Source organism: Eufriesea mexicana, unplaced genomic scaffold, assembly GCF_001483705.2.
Source record: "Eufriesea mexicana isolate 0111107269 unplaced genomic scaffold, ASM148370v2 scaffold3014, whole genome shotgun sequence".
NCBI lineage: Eukaryota > Metazoa > Arthropoda > Insecta > Hymenoptera > Apidae > Eufriesea > Eufriesea mexicana.
This window is the reverse complement of record NW_016912342.1, coordinates 151,345-175,807: the sequence shown is the minus strand read 5'-3', so window position 1 is coordinate 175,807 and position 24,463 is coordinate 151,345. Positions and strand designations below refer to the sequence as shown.

Genomic DNA, 24,463 nt, shown 5'->3' with positions numbered 1-24,463 from the left:
TAATAAATAATTTTTATTTATTTAATTATTTAATTTAAGAATTTTTTTATTTCATACATTCGAATGTTTATATCTCCTCGTTGGTGGGTTATCTGTCTCGTCGTTGCCATGATCGTTGGCAAGAACTAAGAGAGACATGTGCCAAATTTATTCCGAGGAATGGAAAATAATTGTATTTATTTTACAACCAAACGGATATTCGCCATATTTAGTAGATCCTAGAGTTAAAAAATGGCAAGACATTTTAAAATATGCCTTTTATAAAGTATAAATTGAAACTGGAGATTGTATGACATACGCAAGTCCATATATCTACGTCAAGGAATCAACATAATTTGTTCCAGTCGTGACAAAATAATTTTCCAAACTCGCTACGGACCACCTAGACGAAACGCACAGAACATATACCAAATTCTATTTGCGAAGACTCCTTATAAACGCGTCTTTCACGAGATAAGACCATGGATAACTCGATCGAGCGAGGATGACGCGTTGGAAGAATTAATTAGGGGTTGGTAGGAATTAAAAAATCGAGCAATTTCGAAGCGAAAAGACGCGAACGAATGGCAGAGGCATGGCAGATGGGGAGAAAGCGAACAAACGCGGAGAGGAGGCAGAGACGAGGCAAACAAGATTGACGCGTTTATCCGTCGCGCAGGCCCGTGACACCGTCGACGTCTCGTTACAATTTTATCGAAACAAAGCTGTCGTCGGCTGATATTCAATTTCCTGATGGCGGAACCGGCTTCCCCGCGTTCGTTCCGCCGCGGGTACAATTCCGCCACGTGTTCGGACAGGAGCTGCGGAGAGAAGGACAGAGTGGCGAGAAAAAGAGAGAAAACGGAACCGCGTGGAATCGAAACGAGAATCGCTGGCCGACGTCACTGTGGCTGAACGTGACAGTATCTCCAGACGCCGACACCGACGCCGGTCGTCGTTCCTTCGCGAGTGCACGCGCGAGAGACTGAACTCTGGCATTGTGAACGCGCGACGTCCTCGCGCCGGCCGATACGAGACGTCTAGCGGAACTTCCTCTGACACGGCCGATAACGCGAGGAACGAGCAGAATGGGAGAAAGAATGAACTTGCCGGAGTTCCCTCTCGACTGCGAGGGTTCCATCCCTCGTTCATTTCACTGGCTGATACTTGGGACGAGCTGGGATTGGAGGAAGATGAGTATTGTGGTAGTAAGATGATGATATGAAATAGAAGGAATAAGGGTGTGCGTCGTGGAACGACGGGGGATGGGGTGCTAGCGGAGAAAGAACATTTTAAGGAGCAGACGAGGCCTCTGACTCACTCGTTCGAGCCAGCTACTACGTACATGCCGATGAAATAACCGAAACATCTCCATGTTTCTTGTTGCAAAACTTCATTTATCGACAAACCCTTGGACGCGTCATCCCTTGGATTGTACATTCCATTTTTGACAGTGACTTCCCTGTCACGCTAAGAAATTCTTCCGTATGAAAGAGTTTCAGGATCGATAGTTACCTGTGCAACTCTGTTTCCATACCTCAAAGCTCGAGTAACGAGAAGGCACAACAAATATATTGACAGTAACCAGAGGTACCATAATATCTTATCATATTATTTTAGGTCAGAAAAATATGAGAAAAGCTTCGAATTGCTGCATCCTAGTGCGGAAATGAACCTGTGATTTTAATTACAGAGAACTGTTCTAAACTCCACGTATCGAACCACCCTTGGATTTATTATCATCATCCCTTGTATTTTCCATTTTTGACAGCGACTTCCCTGTCACGCTAAGAAATTCGTCTGTACGACACGTTGTGAAAGAGTTTCAGGGTCGATAGTTACCTGTGCAACTCTGTTTCCATACCTCGAAGCTCGAGTAACGAGAAGGCACAATAAATATATTGACAGTAACCAGAGGTACCATAATATCTTATCATATTATTTTAGGTCAGAAAAATATGAGAAAAGCTTCGAATTGCTGCATCCTAGTGCGGAAATGAACCTGTGATTTTAATTACAGAGAACTGTTCTAAACTCCACGTATCGAACCACCCTTGGATTTATTATCATCATCCCTTGTATTTTCCATTTTTGACAGCGACTTCCCTGTCACGCTAAGAAATTCGTCTGTACGACACGTTGTGAAAGAGTTTCAGGGTCGATAGTTACCTGTGCAACTCTGTTTCCATACCTCAAAGCTCGAGTAACGAAGACGGGACAATAACTATATTGACAGCAACCAGGTGTGAAATAATATCTTATCACAGTATTTTATGTCAGAAAAATATGAGAAAAGCCTGGAATTGTTGCATCCTAGTGGGGAAATGAACTTGTGATTTAATTACAGAGAACTGTTCTAAATTCCACGTATCGAACCACTCTTAGACCCATCATCATCCCTTATATATTCCACTTTTGACAGTGACTTCTCTGTGACGCTAAATGAAATTCGACCATTGGACACGTTTTGAAAGAGTTTCGGGATCATAAGTTATCTGTGTACCCTTGTTTCAATGCCTCGAAGCTGAAGTAACGAAGTCGTGTCAATAATTATAGTGGCAGTAACCAAGGGTGAAATATGTTGTCGCAATATTTGGATATAAATGGCATCACGGAGCTCGGAAAAATACGAGAAAAGCTTCGAATTGTGGCATCTTCCCTGCAAAATAAACCTGTGTATCGAAAAATTACTCGATTTCAAATTGCCAGTGCTCATTGGTCCCCCATTGGTCCCCTTCGCAAGGGGGTTGAAGCGCCCGGAATCGGGTTTGATCGATACGCGAATGGGATTAGCATAAAACAAAAAGAAGAAACTTGTGCCCGTTCTTTGGCGAAGAAAGTCTGGCTGGAAGTTCATGAATATAGAACGTCTTCAACAGCTGGAACCGATTCTTCCGCCTGCGCGGCGGTCCCCGTGACGCAAGGAATATACCCCTTGACCGAACAAAAGGTAGGAGAGGAAACGACGGCGCGAAGGAAAGTTGGAAACACGCACATCCGCACGCGAGGTCTCCGCTATTAAACCAAAGGGACCCCTTTGTTCGCGACGTTTCCTGAGCAGTGCCCTACAGCGCACAGGCCACCAGCCCGAACCCTCGAGGCGGCCCGTCGCCGACGCCGATCGAAGCGAGGAGTATACTCCTCCTGCACCCGGAGGTCTCTCTAAACCCACGAAACGCGACGCGATTTCGGCGTCACGGTGTCTGGGCCCGAAACCGCAGTGTGTTCCGTCGTGCACGAAACGGCGACCGTGACGCGAGATACTCTTCTGTTTGCGGTTCTCGCTCCGGTGCAGCAAAGATTTCGCCGTCCAGTCCGACAGGAAACACGCGTCCGGCCGCATTTTTGCGCTTCCGAGTGCGTTGACTCGACCGCTCGCCGTTCTTTCGTTCCGCGCGCGTCTTCGCGGCTAAACGAAGCCGATGATCTCACACGCGTTCGCGAGAAATTTGCTCGAGTAACCGAATTAGTATCCCAGGCTGCAGACGCGAACAGAGGAGAGGATAAAAGGGGAAATCTCGTACGGGATAGTTCGCAAAGATTTACAGCGATACCCCCGACGAAGGGGAGGACGCTTGTGCCCTTTACCGAGTCACGACGAGCATTCGTAAACGGTTGCCTCTGAAAAGCCAGTCGTGGCTTAATTAAAGCGTTTTTCGAGCTCTCTCCAAAGGGCTTCTTCCATCTCCTCGCTCGTGACGAGAATCGTTTCTTTGATGCTCGATCGTCCTAACGAGATCCACTTCCAGCATTCAAACGCACCGAGCGCGTGCCTTCCTCGATGGCGAACCATGTCTCGATGATAAAAGAGACATTTTTATTAGCGATAAAAGACCGAAAAGCTCGAGGCGACTTTGAGAACGCATCCAAGATCGACATCGTCTTTGCCATCGCTTTCGCGTTCGAACGACGCGACGACCTCGAGGGTTTTATTAGCCCGATAAAATCCAACGTTCGCGGAAACCTTGGAGGCAAGAGGAAAGTAAGAAGGGTTGAAAACGGAAAAAGAGAGCGAGAGAGACAACGGGTGTCTGCGGTGCGACTAGACCGCGCCACGAATAACAGAGAGGGAAGAAAACGTGGACACGGAGGGTGTAAAAGGGGAGCCAGACGCGTAAAAAAATGGCGATTGTTAATTAAATCCGCTAAGCCGGGGGTGCGGCGGAAACCACTCTCGCCGAGGTCTATATCGTTTCGTTCTCGTGTTTGTCTTGGAGCTCTTCCTCGCGAGATATTTATTTCGCGGTGGCCAATTTTTCCTTCTGCCTCGCCTTCGATTCCATTAATCCCGTATCTGCTCGTGGCACACCCCGATACCGAATTAATTCCGGATTTCTCCTTCTCGCCGTTCGAGTGGCGATCCAAGCAAGCGGGGCGAGTGGGTATTAATTTGGAGGTGGATCAGAGCGGTCTACGAAATCCTCGCAAAGCTAGTTATCTCGAAATTTCCATTGCCACGGCGTGCAAGCGGCGACACGGCAAGTTCGCGATTAGTCGCGTGTCTCGCGTCGAGGACGAAAATGGACGAAAATGGACGAAAATGGACGAAGAAAAGAGGACGAGGCGTCCCCACAGCCCTGTGGATTGAATTACCCGCGTGTATCCCGTTCGAGTGGTTGGAAAACCGTGGCGCGGAAGGACCGGCAGAGAGCCACGTTAATTGGACGGATGATACCGCCTCGGCTACGCTTTGTCAGAAATTAGAGGGAAAATGGCGGGGATGGCGCGACGCGCTCGAGATTCGAGGAAAAACCGGGCCGGCTTCGGATCTCGTCTTCCAGCGTCCCCCGCGCCGAAGAAAAGACGACGGGGGTTGCTGGATAAAGGACACGTCGATGGACTCTTCCCGGAAACTCCTAGAGGAAAGAATCTCGCGACGATGCTCGTTAATCCAGGGCGTGGTTGCCGTTGGATGAAATTTTCTCCCTCGGTACCGCGAGTTCTTCGATGAGTCACGAGCGAGGAAAGAAAAACCGGCGGAAAAACGGGGAAAAGGGGAGAAAAATTGGAGACGTTTCCGTGTGGACTGGAAAGAAAGGGGACGAGGCAGAAGAAGATGAGACTGGGGGAACGGGAAGCGTGGATTTTTAACACGCGAGTAACCGATCGACCGCTTGCTTTGACACTCGAAGCGATAACCCCCCGACACTTGCGAAACGGTCGAACAATAAACATTTTGTCGTCACGTTAATCGGACGATAAGGGGGGCAATAAAGCTCCCCAACTGGCCTGCTCGTAAAACGAACGGCAATGACCTGGTCGCGTTCGTGGATCACGATCCGCGACACCGGCTTCTTCGCTGTCCCCTTTTTCGTTTCACGCGTGAGTCACGAGACACCGTCATCGTCCTCGGGGTCTTTTTCTCTTTCTCCTTCTCCTTCGTCGCCGAATAACAGAACGCACCTAGAGACCAGCAAAAGTCGGAGTTAATCGGTCGAGCTACGAGCGTTTCGGGGCACGACCACGCGTTCGTTGTGCGTCCCCGGGCGAGAAAAGAAACGAGCGTGCACACGGTGCGATCCGATTCGAGTATCGCGCGCAGACCACACGCGTGGTTCACGCTCGAGCGTATCAACGCGGCCGTTTCCCGCGGAATCCGAGCGTTTCCTCGCCGCTGGAAGACGACTCGTGGTCGCGGAACAGCGGCGGCACCGGTGAAACGAGGCGCGCGAGAGAGAGAGGAAAAGAGAGAGGAAGAGAGAGAAAGCGGAGACGCGAGGAAAGGCCGGGGAAAAGGGAGAAGCGGATCTGACTAAGTGCCAAGCGGGCAAAAATAGCCATGGTACCAAGGCACGATGCTAAATTCACTAGGCAATAACGGGCAACGAGGGGATTCAGCTCGTTGCTCGTTTCTGTTCGCCTCTCTCGAGCGACCGCGCGACACGACGTGGGACGAGGAGCTGTCCCTCTCCTACGACCCTCTTCTCTCCCCTTTCTCCCGCTGAATGGCCGTAATCAGCGACACGAGCAGAGGCTGCGCGAATTTTCGACCGACAGAAACGCGCCTTCGACCGCGCGCTGCCGCCGCTGTTACCGCTGCCAGTGTCCGCCGCGAATGGAATTAGCTTCGCGCGAGATTAACTCTCCTCTGCTCCCCTCTGTCCGACGCGCGGCGGAGCGTCTCGCGAGTGACAGAAATTGGATTTCGCGAGTAAACGCGTCCAGTTTGATCGACCGTTGCGCTCCAGAGGTGGCCTGCCTCCTCTCCGTGCGTCGATTCGTTCGAGACGCGTGGAAAGTCAGCGGCACGGGATTTCCTCGTTTATTTAATCGTCCCAGGCATCCCGGGACGACGGGTATTTTAATTGGTCGAGATTGCAGGTTGCAGCGCGTCAAATTCCACGCTCCGACGAACGACTAACCTCCGCCTCTGTCCGAGCCATCTCCTACGCTTCTAAACGCTGCTGGCAGCACACGCACGGTCCACGTCGCGACCCCAGGAATGGAAGGTCCGCGCGTATTTACACGGTTCGTAATCGCGGCTAATTCCAGTTGTCCGAACGAACGTTCCTTCGCGCTAACTCTCGGAGGAAGCCGGAAGCCAACGATCATGCAATAACAACGATATATCGCATCGCGACGCTTCCACGCTCCTCCTTATTTTCGCGTCACCCGGTGGACACCTTGGCGAACCATTGCCGGCGTAAATAAATCGAAGACGCTCCGGCTGACGCGGCCTTTTCTCCGAGGAAAGCCATCGGGGTTAGGCGAGAAGCGGAAGGTTTAACGATCGATGCTTCGGGACTCGCGACGGACAGCCGGACGACGGAATATGCACTTCACGCGTCCCGTCGAGTACGCGCCACGCTCGAGAGCCCGGTCCATCTTCCTCCCGCTCCGCTCCGCGCGAGCGCGATGAACGAACGACGAGGAAAGAGCGAGTCGAAGCGTCGCGTGTTGGTCTAGCTGTGCAAACACACCGGCGAGCGAATGCTCGTTCGTGGTCGATTGTGCCGTGCCTATCGAACGCCAGACCCCGGCAGCCTCGACCGAGTCGCAATTACGCCGAATGAATGGAGGCTTCCAGGCATAAATTAAAACCGCGAGCCTCGAGTGTTACGCTCCGCGTCTCGTCCGCGATTCCCCGCAGCGCCGAGGCCCTTTTCTTTCTTTCTCTCCACCGTTTGAAGGAGACCATTGTCCACGGTTCCACGACGGTTCAACGCGTGTCCGAGCTTTTTGCCAGGGTACGCGCGGAGGAAGACGTCGAGTAGACGCGCAGGGTCAAGTGTTCTCCGAAGGACGACCGTTCAGACGCTTCTCTCTGGTCGCCGACCACGACCGCGCACAGTGTAGCGTGTCACGCTAATGGCGAGGGAAATCAGACCGTCCGTGGTCAGACTCGAGAAGACGCTTCTCTTCTTATCCTACTTCCCAGCGCCGTTCTTTCCTTGCGAGTCGCTCGACCGGTTATGCACCACTGCATAGACACACCGAATTCGTCCCTGTACGCGTTCTACTCTTGTAGATAATTCATCGTACTCGCGAGTATATATAGCAAGCCGAGTCACATAGTCTCTACTACACTGGAGAGTACTTTGGCAAAATTTCGCCGACCAAGGACTGGACACTAACTCTGACTGACTTACTGATTGGCTCACTGACTCACCCGCTCCTTTGCACCCTTATTTAACGCGTTAAACCTGGAGAGTACTTTGGCAAAATTTCGCCGACCAAGGACTGGACACTAACTCTGACTGACTGACTGACTGACTGACTGGCTCACTGACTCACCCGCTCCCTTGCACCCTTATTTAACGCGTTAAACGTCACGTATCCCTAAGAACCGGCGCTAGACTTTCCGTTCAGGCCTCGCCGGTTGGTACGGCCCGGAAGGACCCGCATGACGGCTAACCGTGGCGTGAACGGAATGGCATGTAAAACCGGTGTCAAAGTCTAACACTGTCTCCTTTCATACGCAAACTCCCTTCGTTGATCGCTCATTTCCCACGCGACTTTGCCATTGGTACCTTAGGCAAGGTACTTGGAATACTCGAACGCGTTTCTAGACTTTCTTTCATTGCCTGCACTCGACTCGGTCACTTCTCAAAGGAAACATTCGACCATTACACCCTAATTAAGTCTAAAATAATATGCTACATAATATTGTAAGCGAATCTTAGAATAGACGGCGTAAACAGTCAGGCGACAGGCAGCGTCTCCCACTGTTTACGCCTAAAACGTTTCAACTCATTGATGGCGAGACGATCGGTCGAGGGGTGACAAACCTTCTCGGGCCGAAGGACTCTGTCAGTGAAATAAAAACCTCTGACGAAGAAAGTCTTCTGAACCACTAGTCCGAAACGGGCCACATGGAGACCTTCGGTTGGATCTCATATCCATGCCAGACCCGAAGTGGCCCAAGAGAAATACGCCAATACGGGTATCTCCCCGGGCGTACTCCTAGACTTCCTCCGCTGGTTGGACCGGGCTCTTTTCATTGGTATGATGAGGAATAAATTCGCACCCAACATCTGCCGCTATATGCGAAATGGACCAGGTACGGCAAAGCTGCGCAATGGCGCCGAGAAGCTTAAGAAACAATAGTTGGACCACTAGCCCTATCTCCTTATCCTTCCGCTACAATATATATATGTTTCTGATTGAAGAAACGGGAGTTTCGCCGGTGAGAATCGAGTGAAGCTGGTAAACAGAGTTAGAGTACTCGTGAGGCGATATTTTTTCTGCGTCCAAAGGTCGTCGCGAGGCGAGTCGACGCTGTGCGAATTAACGCGGCCGTCGCGCGCGCAATTGCGGGGGTGTTTCGAGCAGTTGACTCGGTTCATTGCCGCAACGAGAGAGTCAGCCTAGTTGGCGGATGGCCGGAGGAGGCGGCGGCGGCGGCGCGAGGTCGAGAAGAGGAGAGCGAGGGACACGGCGAGGAACGCGAGCCGCGATTATTGCAAGATTTATTGCTCCTCTTCGTTTCGTCTGCCCGGCAGAAAAGAAGCCGGAGGAGCGAGAGAGAAAAAGCGCGATCCGCGAGAACCGGGCCCCGAGACGCTCCGCGTCGTCTCGCCTCCCTTTTCTTTCCTCGCGCTTTTTTACCCGCTCGCGCCTTCCAACTTTCTCTTCCTCGAAGCGTCGTTACGAACGCGTCTAGACGGTCCGCGTCGTCCGCGAGACTCGTGGAATCGTTAATCGTTCGGGGAAAAGAGAGCACGCGCGCCCGTCGTCGTCGATCAACCGACCAACAAACCTACTGTGTATAATGTACGAGAAAATGCTCCAGAAACTTCTCCTTTTTCCTCCCGCTTCTTCCTCTCTCCTCTCCTTTTTACCCTCGACAGACCATGAGAAAGAGAGAGAGAGAGAGAGAGAGGTGGAGACCAAGACGTATCTTGGTATAAATGACGGAGCAGGGGTGGATGGCGATAGGAATGATAATGGTTCGCCGAAATGGAGCCTACGAGGACATGCTCGAAAATAGCGAGCAGTGCCCTGAACGTCGATCGATATATCGAATGTACGTCTCGACCGTCGTTTTCTATAAAAAACTCTGGGTAAATCGTTATATAATTGAACGTCGACGGTAGCAACGAAAGCAAGGACGCCGCGGTGATGTTCAACCGGTTCTGGATTATCCTAATCATCGAGGTAATCGACGCCATTTTTCACACCTCGAATAACGAAGCAAGTAAGTCGTCTTTACTATACGTCTAACGAGAAATTTTAGGTAAATTACACCTCTGCGAACGGGACGGTTCGAAGTCAACCCCTTGTTCTACGATTTAAGATTCAGTACCTAAAACGTATTCCATTTCACGACTCGGCAAATTTATTCCAAGTTGTACCAATCGCGTGCGACTTACGTGGGGCACATCAACAAAACACGTGCGTGACACGTGATATTTACATTTGGCCAGGTCGACGCACCACGTGCCAGGCCCGTGATAATCGATTTTGACCCGATCGATGTACCACGTGCCAGACTCGTGATAGTCAATTTTGACCCGATCCAGGAACCACGTGTCAGGCTCGTGATAATCAGTTTTGACTCGAAAACGTGACCACGAGTCTCACGCGTGATTATAGGTCAAAGGCGAGTTGCTGCCACGATAGGTATTTCAAATTAACGATGCACGCTTCCGTCTAGTCACTATTTTAAATTAAGGTCTCGCAAGGGGTTAAATATTTTGTTCGAAGTACATACGGTACAAGTGTACTTCGAAACGCAAAGTCCTCGCGGATCGTCATGGAAATGTAAATCTCTCGAAGTAGAAAGAAGCGAAGAGTAATGGCGACTTGCGCGAAAAGCCGACGTCAAACAGGTATCAACTGCGTGACGTATCTGCTCTGTCAGTGATCCAGGTAAAAATAAATAAATTCGAGGTGACGAGTAGAACACGTTCAAAGCCCCGATGATCGAGCCTCGTATGCCGATCGCGATCGTTCTCCTTCAAGCGTGAAACTCGGGGTGTGTGTACGAGTTTTGCCTTTCGCACCGAAGCTCTACGCGTTACCATTTTTCTCGAGGAAAATAGAGCAAGATCGTGGCGCGACAGACAAAAGCGTTCGTCTCGTTCCTTCGCGAACCCCCCGCGCGTTTTGCTTCCAGTGACGCGTGTTGCGGCTTCGCGGCGCTATCGCAAGGCTGTCTTTGTTTGCTCGCCGGGCGCACAATGAAACCCATTGTGTACCTCGTTCTCCTCCGGGCAAACGAGTCGTCGAGCGTGTACCCTCTCTCTCTCGCGCCAACAACTTGCCCCGGCCCCGTTGTTATCGCGCGCGTCGTTTCCTACTATCGAGGCTCGTTCGAGCGTACGCCCTCCGCGACTCCGGCGTACTACTACGACGCTCGCGTCTTCCTGCCAGCGTCGTTTATCTTCCGAAAACCCGTTCGATCGACGTCGCGAGGGGGGCCGACACGGAGAGAACGACGAACGGAATGGTAATGTTTTTATGGCGCGCGGAATGTACGAGAAAAGGGGTTCCGGGGACTAGGAGGATCGCTGGCAGACACGGGAGGGTGCGTTTTATGGAATCTGATTAAGCACTGCCGAGCGATCTTCCCGGATCGACGGGATTATCCTCCGTGTCTAGCAGGAGAACGAATGAAACGTTCTTTTCGAAAATTGTCCCCCACCCGGAGCAACTCTGAACGACGACATCCGGCGTGCGTAATGATACCCCCCGTGCAACTGTGTGTGACTGACAAGAAAATCGTACACTCACGCGTATCCCAAGGTTCCCAGTTTGCGTTTATTTCTTCCTCCACGCATCCTCGACGCATCCTCGATGAATAAGAAAATTATTTTGCGGTTTCCTCATGGCTGTCGACTTCCAAGTAATTTGTCCGATCTTTTCCCACTTGGAAAATCAATTATCTCGAATCAGCCATGCAACTCGCGTACCAAAACGATTCCCGATTAACGCGTTGAGAAGGTCCAAACTCGTGCGAGGAATATCAAACCTTTCCTAACGGAAAGCGAATATCCGTACGCTAGGTGCGAAGCAATGGAGGTTCACCTCGCTCGGTCGAGGCGTTTTGGATATATAAACTTTGACACTGCGGATTTTACGAGCACGCCGTGCCGCACGGACACCGCGCGCGATCTTGCGATTCGTTAAACTCGATCCACGGAACACACGCGTCCCCGGTATAAATCTCTCGTCGACTCGGAATGGCTCGAGCTTTCCGGCGAAATTGCACCCTGCGCGCACCCCCGACGCCGGTACCAAGCGTCGCCATTATTATGCATCGCGCGGCCGGGCCAAAGAGCGATCGAGCGTGTGCACGCGAGGGACGACGAGAGAAAAGAGGAAGGAGAGAGAAGGAGAGAGAAGGAGAGAGAGAGAGAGAGAGAGAGAGAGAGAGAAAGAGAGGGCGATGGAAGAAGAGCGATACAGTAATGACCCAGACGAGCTGCATCCTTGTGCCACATAGAGCCGCCGGCTACGGCGGAGCGTGCGTTACGCACGCTCGCGTGTTTACGCGCGGCATCGACGATCACGCTCGTCACGGACTCTTTATCACCGACTCTCCGGCCTTCTCCCTTCTTCTCCCTCTTCCACTCCACCGTCGCCATGCGATCCTCTCCCGTTAGCGGTCGCGGAGGCGGAGAGACGCGATTTATGGGATCGTTTTCGCCGATACGCGGAACAAGTTTTAAATCGAGAAGCCGACGACGCTTCGCTTCGATCCCGAAGGGAATCGCGCGAGACCGTAGTCGGTCATGGAACCCCGAGACATTCCGCGACGTTCGTGACGCACGGCTTCATCGGCCCAGTGTCGAGCAAGCAACGAGCGTCCAAACATCTCGCTCCGCCGCGAAGCGGATTCTCCGAGGCAGAAAAGACGAAGCGAGGGATAGGGATCTCGCGACGCTACTTTCATCCGCCACTTCCGCGAAAAACGTCCCTGCGCCGGGGGGCCCCGAGTTCCGGAGGAAGTCGCTGGAGCGCGAACGCGAGTCGCCGATTAGGCCATCGCTCTCTTCCTCCGACTTGCAAAGAAGCAAAGGCGACACACGGGGCAGGAAGACGGAAAAACGAGGGTCTACGCGCGTCTTCCGTATCCATAAAGGCAGAAAGGCATAAATAACGCGCGACTCCGGTTGTCTTTCGTCGATTGGAACACGAGGGGGGTCTCTCTCCGAGATTGTTCCGCGAATCTCGCGATAATTTCCGCGCCGAATTTCGAAAAGAAATTCCCGAAGAAATTCGCGACGAGGGAAGGCTTCGAGGAATTACCATAAAGTGCCCGTAAACTTGTCGCGTCTGGTATAAAACGATTCAACGACACGCCGTATATATAAATACGGCGCCGGGATGAAAGAGGGGGAGAGCGCGTTGTGCTCTCCGCTCGAATCGCGAGCGAGTACCGCGATAAATCAATCGCGAGACGGCTAAACGCTCTCGCGAGCAAAACCCTCGTTTCTCTCCGCTCGCGACTCGATTAACTTCCTCGTCCTCCCGACGCGGGGGAGGATTCCGTCGCGGGGGTGCGGGGTAAAAATTTCGTCTTCGACACCCTCTCTCTCGAATATCGCGGTATCGCGGCATTATGCAAATAATTATTCCGTCGACACCGGTATCCTTTCAGCGGTCTGAGGAACAAATATTTGTTCCACTTCCCACCCCCAACCCCGTCGCCATCGCCGTCGTCGCGGCTCCACATCCCCGTCGATGAGACGCGCTGTTTTGTTTGGGGCCCGGTGTCCCCGCGAATGCGAAGAATTTACATTTTAATTGCGACGAACGCGGCAGTGGGGGCGGGGGAAAGAAACGACCGGCTGCCTGTTATTCTTCACCCTCGGCAGAGGACGGGGGTGCGAACCTCCCCCTCTTACTCGCTCGTCGATACGAGATATCACGTTCTCGAGGCTCCTCCAGGACAAAGCTGTTGCAGCGCGGACGTCGCGGTCGGATCATACTCCTGCGAGCGGAACGGAGAGGATCGAGAGCTCGGGAAGCTGGTGGACCCTCGCGCGCATCGATCAACCTTGGTCCTCTTTTTACGAATCGCGCGGCTCGTTATTATTTTCCCGGGCAGCTACACGCCGCGCAACGCAGCCGCGCGAGATTTACGAGCGCGTAAATTAGCCGAAACGAAGTTTCCGCGTGGCCCCGCGAGATTTCTACCCTTTCGCGGTCGAGGGACCAGGGGAAAGAGAAAAGAGATCTCTCGTCCAGGCAAGGTTAAATTCTCCCTCTTTGGACCGAGGCGTCTCCGGTATCGCGAGACCGGGCAATTTGTCCTTCGACGAATTAATTTCTTAAAATATGTAGCCTGCCCGTTGTTGCAGGCAGCTTTATTGCGCGGATGCTTTATGGTCCGGTATTTTTCCGCGTCCGCCCCTCGCTGACAACGGTCTCGCGCTTTCTCTCCCTGTGCCGCGGCGCGTAATTAAAAGTTCCCGGGCTTCGAACCACCGATGAAATATTTTATTCCGTCTCGGGAGAATACTCGGACGATCACGCGCAGTGTTCCGTGTCTTTCCGAACTCGAGGAGGAAAGCGTGCGCGGCGCGAGGGACCCTCTGCGATCGAGGTCGACGCAACGGCGGCCATCGAATGCCATCGATACGCCGGTTGATCCGCCATTAATCGTGGCTTTTTGTCGCGCTCTATCGACTTAGAAAACCGGTCGTCGCCTGGTCGGAGAGGAGAGACGCGGAACGTCGTCTCTGCCGTGAAAATCTGCCAGCGAGCGATCTACAAGCGCGTTCGCGACGCGCACACACCGTTAACGATCGCCTCGTTATCGCGGCAAAAATGCGTTAATTTCGCGAGACGTGCTGCTCGAGTCTGTCCAACCGGCGGAGATAAGAGCGTTCGAGAGGACGCGCGGCACGGATCGGCCGAACCGCCTCGAGCGGGTAACGAGCGGGAAGAAACGGAGAAAGCCTGGCACACACGGTGTCGCGTCGACAACGGTACCCACACGTGCGCGCGCGCGAACACGACCCACGAGCGCGGCGATGCATTCGCTATGCAACTGGGTCGCTCGGAAATATACGCACCGTGACGCTGCCCGATCTCCTTTAACGATTCACGATTCACCGGGAACACCTCGAGAAACGAGGCGATTTTACGCCTCGTCCTTCGCGCTCCGCTATCTCCGGACACTGCGCCGATCGCGCCTTGGATCCCCGGCGATCGCCGTGTCTCGGATTAACTCGAGATACGTCGCGATCGTTAAAGCCGAGACAGGGTTTCTCAACCCTTCTTCGTTTGGATTTACAAATCTTTCGCAAGTCACTTTGGGACACTCGTCGTTTTTCGTATCGCGCTCGCCCATTTCCATCGCGCGCTGTGACAGTTTAAAATTCGAAATAATACGCGTGCCTTTGCGTGCCGGTAAAATACGTGCCCTAGAAAATTGCGGTCCCCAACATACGCTGGCCTTAATAATCGCGGCCCCCAAGTTTCCGAGGCCCCAAGTTTCCGAGGCCCCAAGTTTCCGAGGCCCCAAGTTTCCGAGGCCCCAAGTTTTCGAGGCCCCAAGTTTCCGAGGCCCCAAGTTTCCGAGGCCCCAAAGTTCCGAGGCCCCAAAGTTTCGAGGCCCCAAAGTTCCGAGGCCCCAAAGTTCCGAGGCCCCAAAATTTCGAGGCCCAAAGGTTCCGAGGTCCCAAAAATCGCGATCCCGAAGATACGTGGCCTGAAAAATCGCGCGTTAAGGCCCCGTTGAGAAACACTGAGCGAAAAAACGGTACTCCGGCAATTGTTCCCGTGGCGAGATAAGGCTTGCAGCGAGCGGATCGAAGGAAGCGGGTAAAGGAATATCCAGAGAAATCGGGCGATTCGAATGCGACGATGGTCTGGCGAGCGGGCAAAGGCGAAGGTTCGTAGTTTCTCTCTGTATAGCCGGAAAGCCGGAAAAAATAGACGGAGGAAATCGGTGAAACCGATAGCGCTATCTTCGATAGAGCCACACGCTGGAACGCGACCATCGACGCGCGTGCACAGTAGTTTCTTTCAGGCCGGGACACACGGCCTGGTGATAAAAGGATTCCGTGTAGACCGGTCGAAACAGCGATCTCCATTGACGTCGACCTCCTACGAGTCGACTCTCTCTCCCTTCGGCGAGCACCCGGGGAGAGCCAGCGGCAGTAGATAGCGGATACGTCGGCGATAGTAGTCAGACGCGAGATAGACCGGGACAGAGAGAGAGAGAGAGGGGGAGAGAAGACTATATGGGTTTACGCGTGTGTAGGCTAATACATAATCGAGAGACGAGCAGACTGGGCCCGATACCGCGTTTATTTCTGCTGTCGCGTTATTTATGGCGGACCGATAGCGCGCGCGCAGGAAACGAGAATCTTGCAATCCGGACAGACCGAGATTTGCGCAGATAGAAATTAATTAATCGCCTACGGGACAACCCGTGCCTCCTCTACTCGCTTTCGCTAAATTCGGAGGCTCCAGGCGTAGGGAGAGCGGTGCTGACTCCATTAACAGCCTCGTTTCGGGGACACCGGCAGCGTGTGGGGAATGGAAGCTCCATCCACGACGCAACTATCAACTGGAACATTAATCCAGGCGTCTCCTCGATCCCTACCCGAGTCGTAGAAAGCGATACCGTGACAGGGAAGCTGCGAGGTTCTTCTTTTTTCCAACGTTCGTCCGATACCGAGATAACTATCTACCGAGACAAGGTTGAAATTAAAAGGTATCCGTCACCGATACACGCTCGGCGAGCTCTCGTTACGCTTCAGTTTCGCGAAACCGTTCCTTGTAAACAAGATAAGAACTGTAAATGGCACGTGGTCCCGGACTGCCACGGTCAGTGGAAAGAAATCATACTCCGCGTCGCGTTCCCTCCTCCTACCTTGCGCAATTTTACGTAATTCTTCGCGATGGTAGTTGCGCTGGGCGAAAATAAAGGTGGAAAATATGGAAAAGGAGAGGAGAGTATGAATATTAATCGAATGGTAGGATTAAAAGGGTACCACCGAGCAGAAGCGAGGCAGCGTTCGAGAGCTACCATTGCCTGACCGGTGGTCGTTTGGCGAAAGATGCCGGTGGTCGGAAAAATCGGCTCGTGACACGGTGACCCGTCCTCGTTTCGCGTGTGACGCAGAGCGAGCGGGCTCAAGCCGCGGCAGTCGTGGAGCCACGAGCGCGTCGTGGCCTCACGATAAACGGCGGCGGAGAAGAGAGGAGAGAAGAGAAGAGAAGAGAAGAGGAAAGAAGAGAAGAGAAGAGTGGCGAGAGAGGAGAGGAGAGGAGAGGCCGGGGCGCGCAAAAAGGCAGGCTCGAGCGGCACGCCGCTTTTCGGCTCGAGCCGTGTCGCCGAGAACGAGCGCGCCGGCGAGCGCTGCGACGATACCGAGCGGAGAGAGGCCAATGGCCCCGCGGTGCAATGGTGCAGTGTGCAATCGAGCCGCGGGGTGCAACGGAGAAAGAGAGGCGAGTAGACGGAGAGACGGCGAGGGCGGAGAGAGGGGACACGTGCACCCGCGAGCGCTCTCCGTTCGCTCTCCCGCGAGCGCTGTCTGCCGCCGCCGAGTGATCCACGAGCGGAACCTTGAGGCGCGGATCGCGTGTGGGTCGAGGCGGGACGCGATCGGCCGGAGAGGAGACAGGTAAACACGAGCTTCGAGAGCGATAGGGTGACACGGACAGGTAAATGGAATCCCGTTCGATGGAATATCGCGGAGGGTGGGACAACACCTGGAAGTATCCATCTCGCGAGATAATTTCTAATTTCCTCTCCTGTTCTTTTTCCGAGGAATTTTTCGAGCAGACAACGAAGGTGGTGCTCGCTCGCGGGGGCTTTCGCAAACACTGGACGAGACGTAATGAACCCTATCGCGGCCGCAAAGCTCGCGCTGAAAAAACGCAATTTTCCGCAGACTCGAGCGTCACCGTATAATAAAACGGTCCAACGATGGGATCGTGCGTGGTTCGTACCACGTCAGCGGCGCGCTCAGTGGCCTGTCTTTCTCTGCCGGTGCACCGACGAGGATGGAAACTCACCGTTCATGAAATATACAACAGCCGCCTCGAACCAGCCACTTCGAACTGGCTCTGGCTCTCTCGACCGATCTCCGGCGTGTATCGGGGGGGCACGGGCTGGAAAAGGACACCGATTTCGTCCGAATTCTACTCTCGCGTCTTTTTGTCGTTTTCGTCCTCGCGGAGTTAACGAAATCTCGAGCAAGTTCGTGGACAACTCGATAAAAGGCGTAGAACGACCGCGACGAAAGTTGGAACGCGCGAGATGCAAAGATAAGAAGCGTTGCACGAATCTCGCCTTGGAAACGAACGCATGAGAAGGGAAGTAGCAGCAGACGCGGAGTCTGGCAAACATCCTGACCGCGATACGATGCCTGGCGATTTTTCAGCCGGTCGCTTCCACGAGTCGGCTTCTTCCCACGAAGAAAGAACCTACGACCGATTCTTGCCGGGAGCGGGCGAAAAACTCGTCTGGTCTCTCCTGACCTCCCGTCGCGGGGCTGTTTCTTGCGCGAGCGTGCCTTTCTCCTCCGATACTTTCGGTTTCGCCGGTAAATTTATTCGGCGACGAAGGGAATCGACAATCTCTCGATCCCCAGCTCGCGCTCCAACCTCGCCGAGCGGTTTTCGTCCGCTCCAAAACTCGAAGCGTAATCCCTCCGATGCGATCCAGTTTCCGCGAACGAAGAGATGGAGGGACGAAGAAACGTATCCGCGGTTGGTAGAATCTGAAAGGACTGCGATTTTCGTCCGCTCAAAAAGTCCGCCCGAAAATTCCGCGCGTAATGCCTCTGATCCGATCCGATCCGGTTTCCGCGAATGCAGAGATGTGCATCGCGATTGGTAGGGTCGGAAAATACCGCGATTTTCTCCGTTTTCTCTTCGTCTTCTCCTCTTTCTCCTCTTTCTCCCTGTACCGTGCCCCGCGGAATCGCGACGCGCGTAAACATCCGGCCACGTGGAGAAACAACGTTCGTGAGACGTGGTTCGGACCGTGGACGGAGGATCCGCAAAACGCAGGACACGGCTGGGAACGGAAAATCTCCGGGCCGAGACGACGCTCGGCTGCTCGATACCGAGAGAAAGAGAGAGAGCTCGCGGTACGTCGACATGCAACGGCCGACCCTGACGAGAGGTTTATAGCAGCATCCATTATTAGAACGCCGATACGAGAAGCTACTACGCTTCATAAATATAAATTCGAATGCATAATCGATGAAAGCGAACGCCTACCGAGCGACGGCAACTGCATGACAAATGCACCGGGGGGCAGAGAGTAAGGGGCAGCAGATATTTCATCCTCGGTATTCGCCGATTTACCGAGCGAAATAGCAACATTTCGGTGCAACCGTCTCGTCTCCTACCCGATCCTTCGATTCCACGTCGAGTCCTTTGAAAGCCACCACCAACCACCACGATGATCTATAACCTCCACGAGGGTACTTGCCAGCGAGCTGTCTCTCGTCCGCAATACCGCGAGACGAGGATCTCTCTCTCTTTCTCTGCGAAACGGTGGAAAAACGCGACGGAGCCACCACCCCTGTCTCGCGAATAATCGAAGGGCCGACGTCCCTGACCAAAAGGAAAAATTTATCCTTGCTTCGGAGGACGACGCGGAGGAGGATAAAGAGAACCCCCCCGGTCTGTCTGCCATCGACGAGAGATCACCGATCTCGATCGGTAGCCCGCTCCGATCGGTCCATGTTCCCCGATTAACCCGTTAGGTCAACGTCCATGAAAGAACGCGTTCAGGCTTTTTCGCTGAAACGGGGCCAGGCTTCTCCCGCTGTATAAATAACTCTCGTCACACGCTAATCTCGGCGATTTTTCATTTTAGATGGGCGGAGCCAGCCCACAGGCGCATCATTGTTGACTCGAGAACCGCGGCAAGGGCAGAAGAGGCTGCAACGAAGACGCGTCGCGCGTGTCGGTGCATACGCGCACGCACGAACCCCGCGGTCCTCGAGAGAGTTCAAGTTTAGCCTGCATCCACTCGCTTTCGTGTCGCTTATCGCTCCTTCCTCTTTAGTTCGACGAGGAAAAACTTTCCGTCCCCTTGGAAACCGAGATTTAACCCTTTCGCTGCGAACACCGCCTTTAGGCGCTCAGCCAGAGTCGCTCTCACCGAGTGCGCGCGCGGTGCATTTGTTATCAGGAACCTGTCCAATAATGCCCATTAAATCGTTGCTTTTCGACGTGCTAGCAGCATACGTTTCTTGTACAGAGATTTTTACGCATAATCGAATATAATTCTCCGCGTGGTCGATTTAGCACTGACACGCCGGCTACCCAGAGAGCAATGCACTTCCGAGAACTCCGCAGCGAAAGGGTTAATTCTAAATTACGCGTGAATAAATATCTCGCACCGAATATCGGAGTATCGTTCACTAATTTCTAGTTTATTTTTCTCGCTGACTTCGCTAAAAAAAAAGGAGTTTCTATGTAGAACGGAATGCGTTGGCAATTTTCGTCGTTGTGCCTAAGTAGCGGCAGACATGTCTTCTTAGCCCGACGTCGTGCGCCAACGCGTCACTCCGTCTCGATTTCGTAAGTGCCGAACTCCCGGAGGATCTCGGCGAAGGTTTTGCCCTTGGTCTCGACCATGAAGAAGATCACGAAGACCACGCTGAGCGCGCAGATGACCGCGAAGAAGAAGAACGCGGCTGCATTACCGACCGCGTCGACCACGCTGGAGAACGACACGGTGACGATGAAAGCCAGCATCCAGTTGAAAAAGCCCGCGCTGGAGGAAGCCGTACCCTTCAGCCTGGTCGGAAAGATCTCGCTCATGTAGGTCCACGGTATGGGGCCTGTTTCCACGGAAAAGTAAACGTAAAGTTGCTTTCTCTGTCAACGAAGCGCGATCACGATGCACTGGAGGTGGATTCGTGCAACTATTTCGTTACTAACCGGCACCCAGGCAGAAAGCCAGGATGTACAGGCAAGAAGAACCGAGCGGCAACCAAAATAGACAGTCGGCTTGCTCGGGATCGTGGGTCTTGAGAACGAAGAAGAGACCTAGGGCCATCATGCAGACGCACATCACGCTCGAGGATATCACCATGAGGAGCTTTCTGCCCAGCTACAACAATTTTTCCCTGTTCCAAGCGGTGTCTCTCCTTTTCGAGGACAGAGGGGACGAACGAAAGCTGCGTTCGAGTTTCTACGAGAGTGGAAAACAAGACGAGAGCTAGAAAACAAATCACGAGTGATCCTCAAACGATGCAGTTGAACGCAGCGTTCGCTCGACGCTAAAGGGATACGAAGCTCCAGTGACGAAACCTGATCGATCAGCGAGGCGGAAGCGACGCAAGCGATCACCTGGACCACGGCAAAGATCACCATCTGCAGCAGAGAGTCCATCTCGACACCGGTCTGCCTGAAGATCGTCTGACAGTAGAAAACGATCGCGTTGATGCCGCTGAACTGTTGCGCGAACATGAGTCCATAGGCCACGGCCATGGTCCACAGGACCGGTCTCCTCAGAAACGCAGATAACGTCACCGGTTGGTTCCTGCTCCTCTCTACTTGCTCCTATATTGCCAAACACCAAACGCGACTACGAGTTCAGAAGAATCTCGTGGAATTCGCGCGTGAACGAGAGTACCACTGACTTTGAACGCGTTGATCTCGGGAGCGATATCGTAGTCGGGTCCACGGAAGAATCGCATCGACTTCTTCGCCGCTTCCTCGTTGTTCTTTATCACGTAGTACAGCGGACTCTCCGGCACGAAGCTCATGATGCAGGCGAACACGATGGGAGCGATGCCACAGAGGATGGACGTCACCGTCACGTTCCTTGCGTAGCCGCAGCAGTAAGCGTAGAGAATGCCGATCACGAGCAACATTTGAAAGAAGGTGCCCAGGGTACCTAACAGCAGATCGGACGACGACAGGTGAGTAGAGGAAGCGCGTTACCTATCGAGAGAACGTCCATTTACCCGCCGATTTCTATCCAGTACCTCTGATCTCTTTCTCGGCCATCTCGGCCGAGTACATGGGCGCGACGACGCAGAACATGCCTCCACACGCGCCGGTTATCAGCCTGCCCATGAGCAGAAAGGCGAACGCGGACACGCCGGCAGCGATGAACACCCAACCGAGAACGAACGGGGGTACCAATGACATCATCGTCCACTTTCGACCGATCCTGTCCATCAGAAACGGGACCACCAGCATGCCCAGAGCCGCGCCCAGGGGGAAAACCGACGCGATCACGTTCGTGGAGAACGCGTCGAAGTGGTGCTCGTCTTTCAGAAGTTCCACGCACGGAGCGCTCCATCCTAGGCCACAGCCCAACGAGAATCCGCCCATGCACGCTGCGAAATTCACTCACTCTCAGATGGGGGGATAGTCTCGAGAAGGGGGGATCCACGATAACGCGCGATGGATAGGTTATGTCCTTTTCGTCTGATGAAATTTCGAAGGAGGAAAAGCAAGCTACGAGAAGAAGCAGAGATGTACGGAAAATTAGGATAGGAACCTGCGCAAGCAGCGATGTACTGCGGAAGTCTCCGCTGGAAAATCTTCTGAAAGTCCTCTTTGGTGTCCGAAGGTCCTGCCTCCGCCATTCTCGAAATCGACGGTTCGAGCGTGGTCTCGTTTCGATTCGATTCGTGGCTACGTTCGTTTGGTTCGCTCTATCGATATCGAACGATGTGGCTGTCGCTTCTCATCGATGACAAGATACCGAGACGACGATCATCGTTGCCCGACCGAGATACCCAGGACTTTGTCTCTTCGCGATCGTTTGTCCTGAAGAAAAGAAGTCGCGGAAAATAAGGGAAGGTTGGGGGTGGAGAGAGATGAAAGGTTGGAAAGGAGCGAGGAAAACGATGCTGGAAAACTCGACGCGCGTTTTCCCCGCTCCAATAAACTCGACTTGGTCGAGTAGACCAAGGTTCCCGAGGACGATACCTGCGGCGACGGCGGCGACCCTATTCCCGTCGACGACGAGGACGAAGAGGACGACGCGGTAATGGGGATAAGGTCCCTTCCTCACGCCCGGTTACTTCGGCTAACGACATTCAAATTCCATTAGGGCAGCGCGCGATGTGCGGCTGACAACTTTCGGATTACAGATCGGCTCGTTCTCTCCGCTTCGGCGAGAGGAGAACTCTTGTCGGGATAATGGCAGGGAGAAAAGAGAGAAGGGAGAAAGGGGAAACACGGGCAGGGACGAAGAAACGGCAGCGATTAAATCGCGAATACGGACGGGGTATTTAAATGAGTGCATCTACATTTTAAATATCTTCTTCGTTGGCACCGCAAGAGATTCCCGAGTTGGCACGATCTTACGAATCCATCCGCTATGGCTCTCTCCCTTGTTATCCGCGGGAGCCGATGACGATTTTAAAACTCCAATCTCTTTCTTATCTCTCCTCCTGTTCTTCTCTCCCTTGCCCTCTCTTTTCCCTGGTTCCCAGCGAGAATAGCAGCGACGACGAGCGAGATCGCAAAAGTCGAATCGCGTCCAAGGGTTTTCGCTGATTGCCAGGTGAACGACCCAAGAAACGCGGCCATTTTCCTCGCGACCGTGCATCGAGGCGGAGGAAGGAAATCGGAGGAAAGATAAAGAACGCGGCACAGGCTCGGCTGTTCTAGCCTCTATCTATACGCCACGAGGCTGCGCTTCCGACCAGGCAATTCTAGATAACCGATAACGATACTCGCCGACCGTCGGTGCGATCGACCTCCGGAGGAACGACCGTGTCTCTTCCCGTTGTGATGATTCGAACGGGGAGAAAATCCACCGTCTTCCGACGAACTCGGTTGACTGGCGACGAAATCGGTCGAGTGACGACGAAATCGGTCGAATGACGACGAGATCGGTCGAATGACGACGAGATCGGTCGAATGACGACGAAATCGGTCGAATGACGACGAAATCGGTCGAATGACGACGAAATCGGTCGAATGACGATGAAATCGGTCGACTCCCAACGATTTTCAACCCGTGATACGAGAAACAACAAGTCGATCGACATCCCCTGTCATCCGTTCACGGAAAACGCGCGAACGGGATCGGCGATCGTAAATTCGCGAAGAGGACGGTGACCGAACGCGAGCGACAAGTAATTGCAACGTATCGCGAACCCATTGCTGCCTTTTTCTCGCCTTTCGAGCGTGCCGTTTCCATTCGCCAGGCGTCTCGGCTCTCCCGCCCGCCGGGAATACCCGCATTTGCATATAAATATAAGTAAAAAGCGTATTTGCATTTAAATGTCCGCGGCGGCGCAGGGTCGGAGTACAAAAGTTCGACGACACTCCGATCGAAAGTTCGCGGGAAGACTAACCGATGCGCGCGACCGAGGCAGGTAACCGAAAGAAGCGTAGAACGGGGAAGGAAACATTCGAGGGTGTCGTCGAACATCCGCTCCAACCCTCGCCCGACGATAATTCCACGGCGAAATACTTGTCCGAGGTGTCGGGGAAATCGAGAAAATTTTCGACCGATTTTCACGCCGATCGCGGAATTTTCCTATCACCTCGTCGTTTCTAGACGCAAGCGTAATCCTTTCCGCTACTACCCTGGAATGTTCGCGATTCATCTGTGCTTTCCAATATCCGACACGCTCGTGGTTGGCTTAAAAGGAAAGACTCGTCGCTGGTTTCGTAATGTCGTCCAAATCTAATGGAAAAGGAACTACGAGCACGCGACACGGTTGGTTAAAGACGGAAAAAACATACGCTCGCGTGCTACCTCGCCACTCCTCTTCGACGTCCACCCGTCGACGCGTCGAGATTCGCGCGGATCCAGCAACAACGGCGCGATCGCGGTCGTAATTCCAGCGTCCGATGCAAATCGGCCGGTAATAAGAGAGTCATAAAACGATCGAGGCAACGCGATAATCGCGACTAATTACGCGTTAGAGACGCGCGAGGAAACCTCGAGAGATACCTCGGGAGCAGCCGGCGAGAACCGGTAGTCGCGGATTTTTCCTCGAGAACGTTCGATAAATCGTGGAACAACGCGCGACTCGCTGACAACCGATACGGATTTTCCGAGCCACGAGGAGAACGAACGGATACAGAGATATCAACGAAGAGAGAGAGAGAGAGAGAGAGGGGGGGGGGGGGG

General features: G+C 53.3%; 2 protein-coding genes across 5 annotated transcripts in view; both read right to left on the bottom strand.

Annotated features, from left to right (window-relative positions):
* Positions 1–24,463, bottom strand: part of LOC108551511 (headcase protein) — a 157,876-nt gene that overhangs the window by 58,322 nt on the left and 75,091 nt on the right. The gene's annotated exons all lie outside the window — the stretch shown is intronic.
* Positions 19,783–24,463, bottom strand: part of LOC108551510 (Glucose transporter type 3) — a 19,838-nt gene continuing 15,157 nt past the window's right edge. For 2 of the 4 annotated variants that reach the window (XM_017905714.1, XM_017905713.1), the window contains 5 exons: positions 21,345–21,701; positions 20,997–21,253; positions 20,665–20,916; positions 20,293–20,464; positions 19,783–20,192 (listed from right to left, as the gene is read on the bottom strand). In XM_017905714.1, coding sequence (XP_017761203.1) covers positions 19,912–20,192; positions 20,293–20,464; positions 20,665–20,916; positions 20,997–21,253; positions 21,345–21,696 — 1,314 coding nt within the window. In that variant the 5' untranslated portion in view covers positions 21,697–21,701 and the 3' untranslated portion in view covers positions 19,783–19,911. Of the gene's footprint in view, positions 20,193–20,292; positions 20,465–20,664; positions 20,917–20,996; positions 21,254–21,344; positions 21,702–21,865; positions 22,138–22,299; positions 22,400–24,463 lie in introns of all 4 variants that reach the window. The other 2 variants (XM_017905712.1, XM_017905711.1) reach the window with 2 other exon arrangements.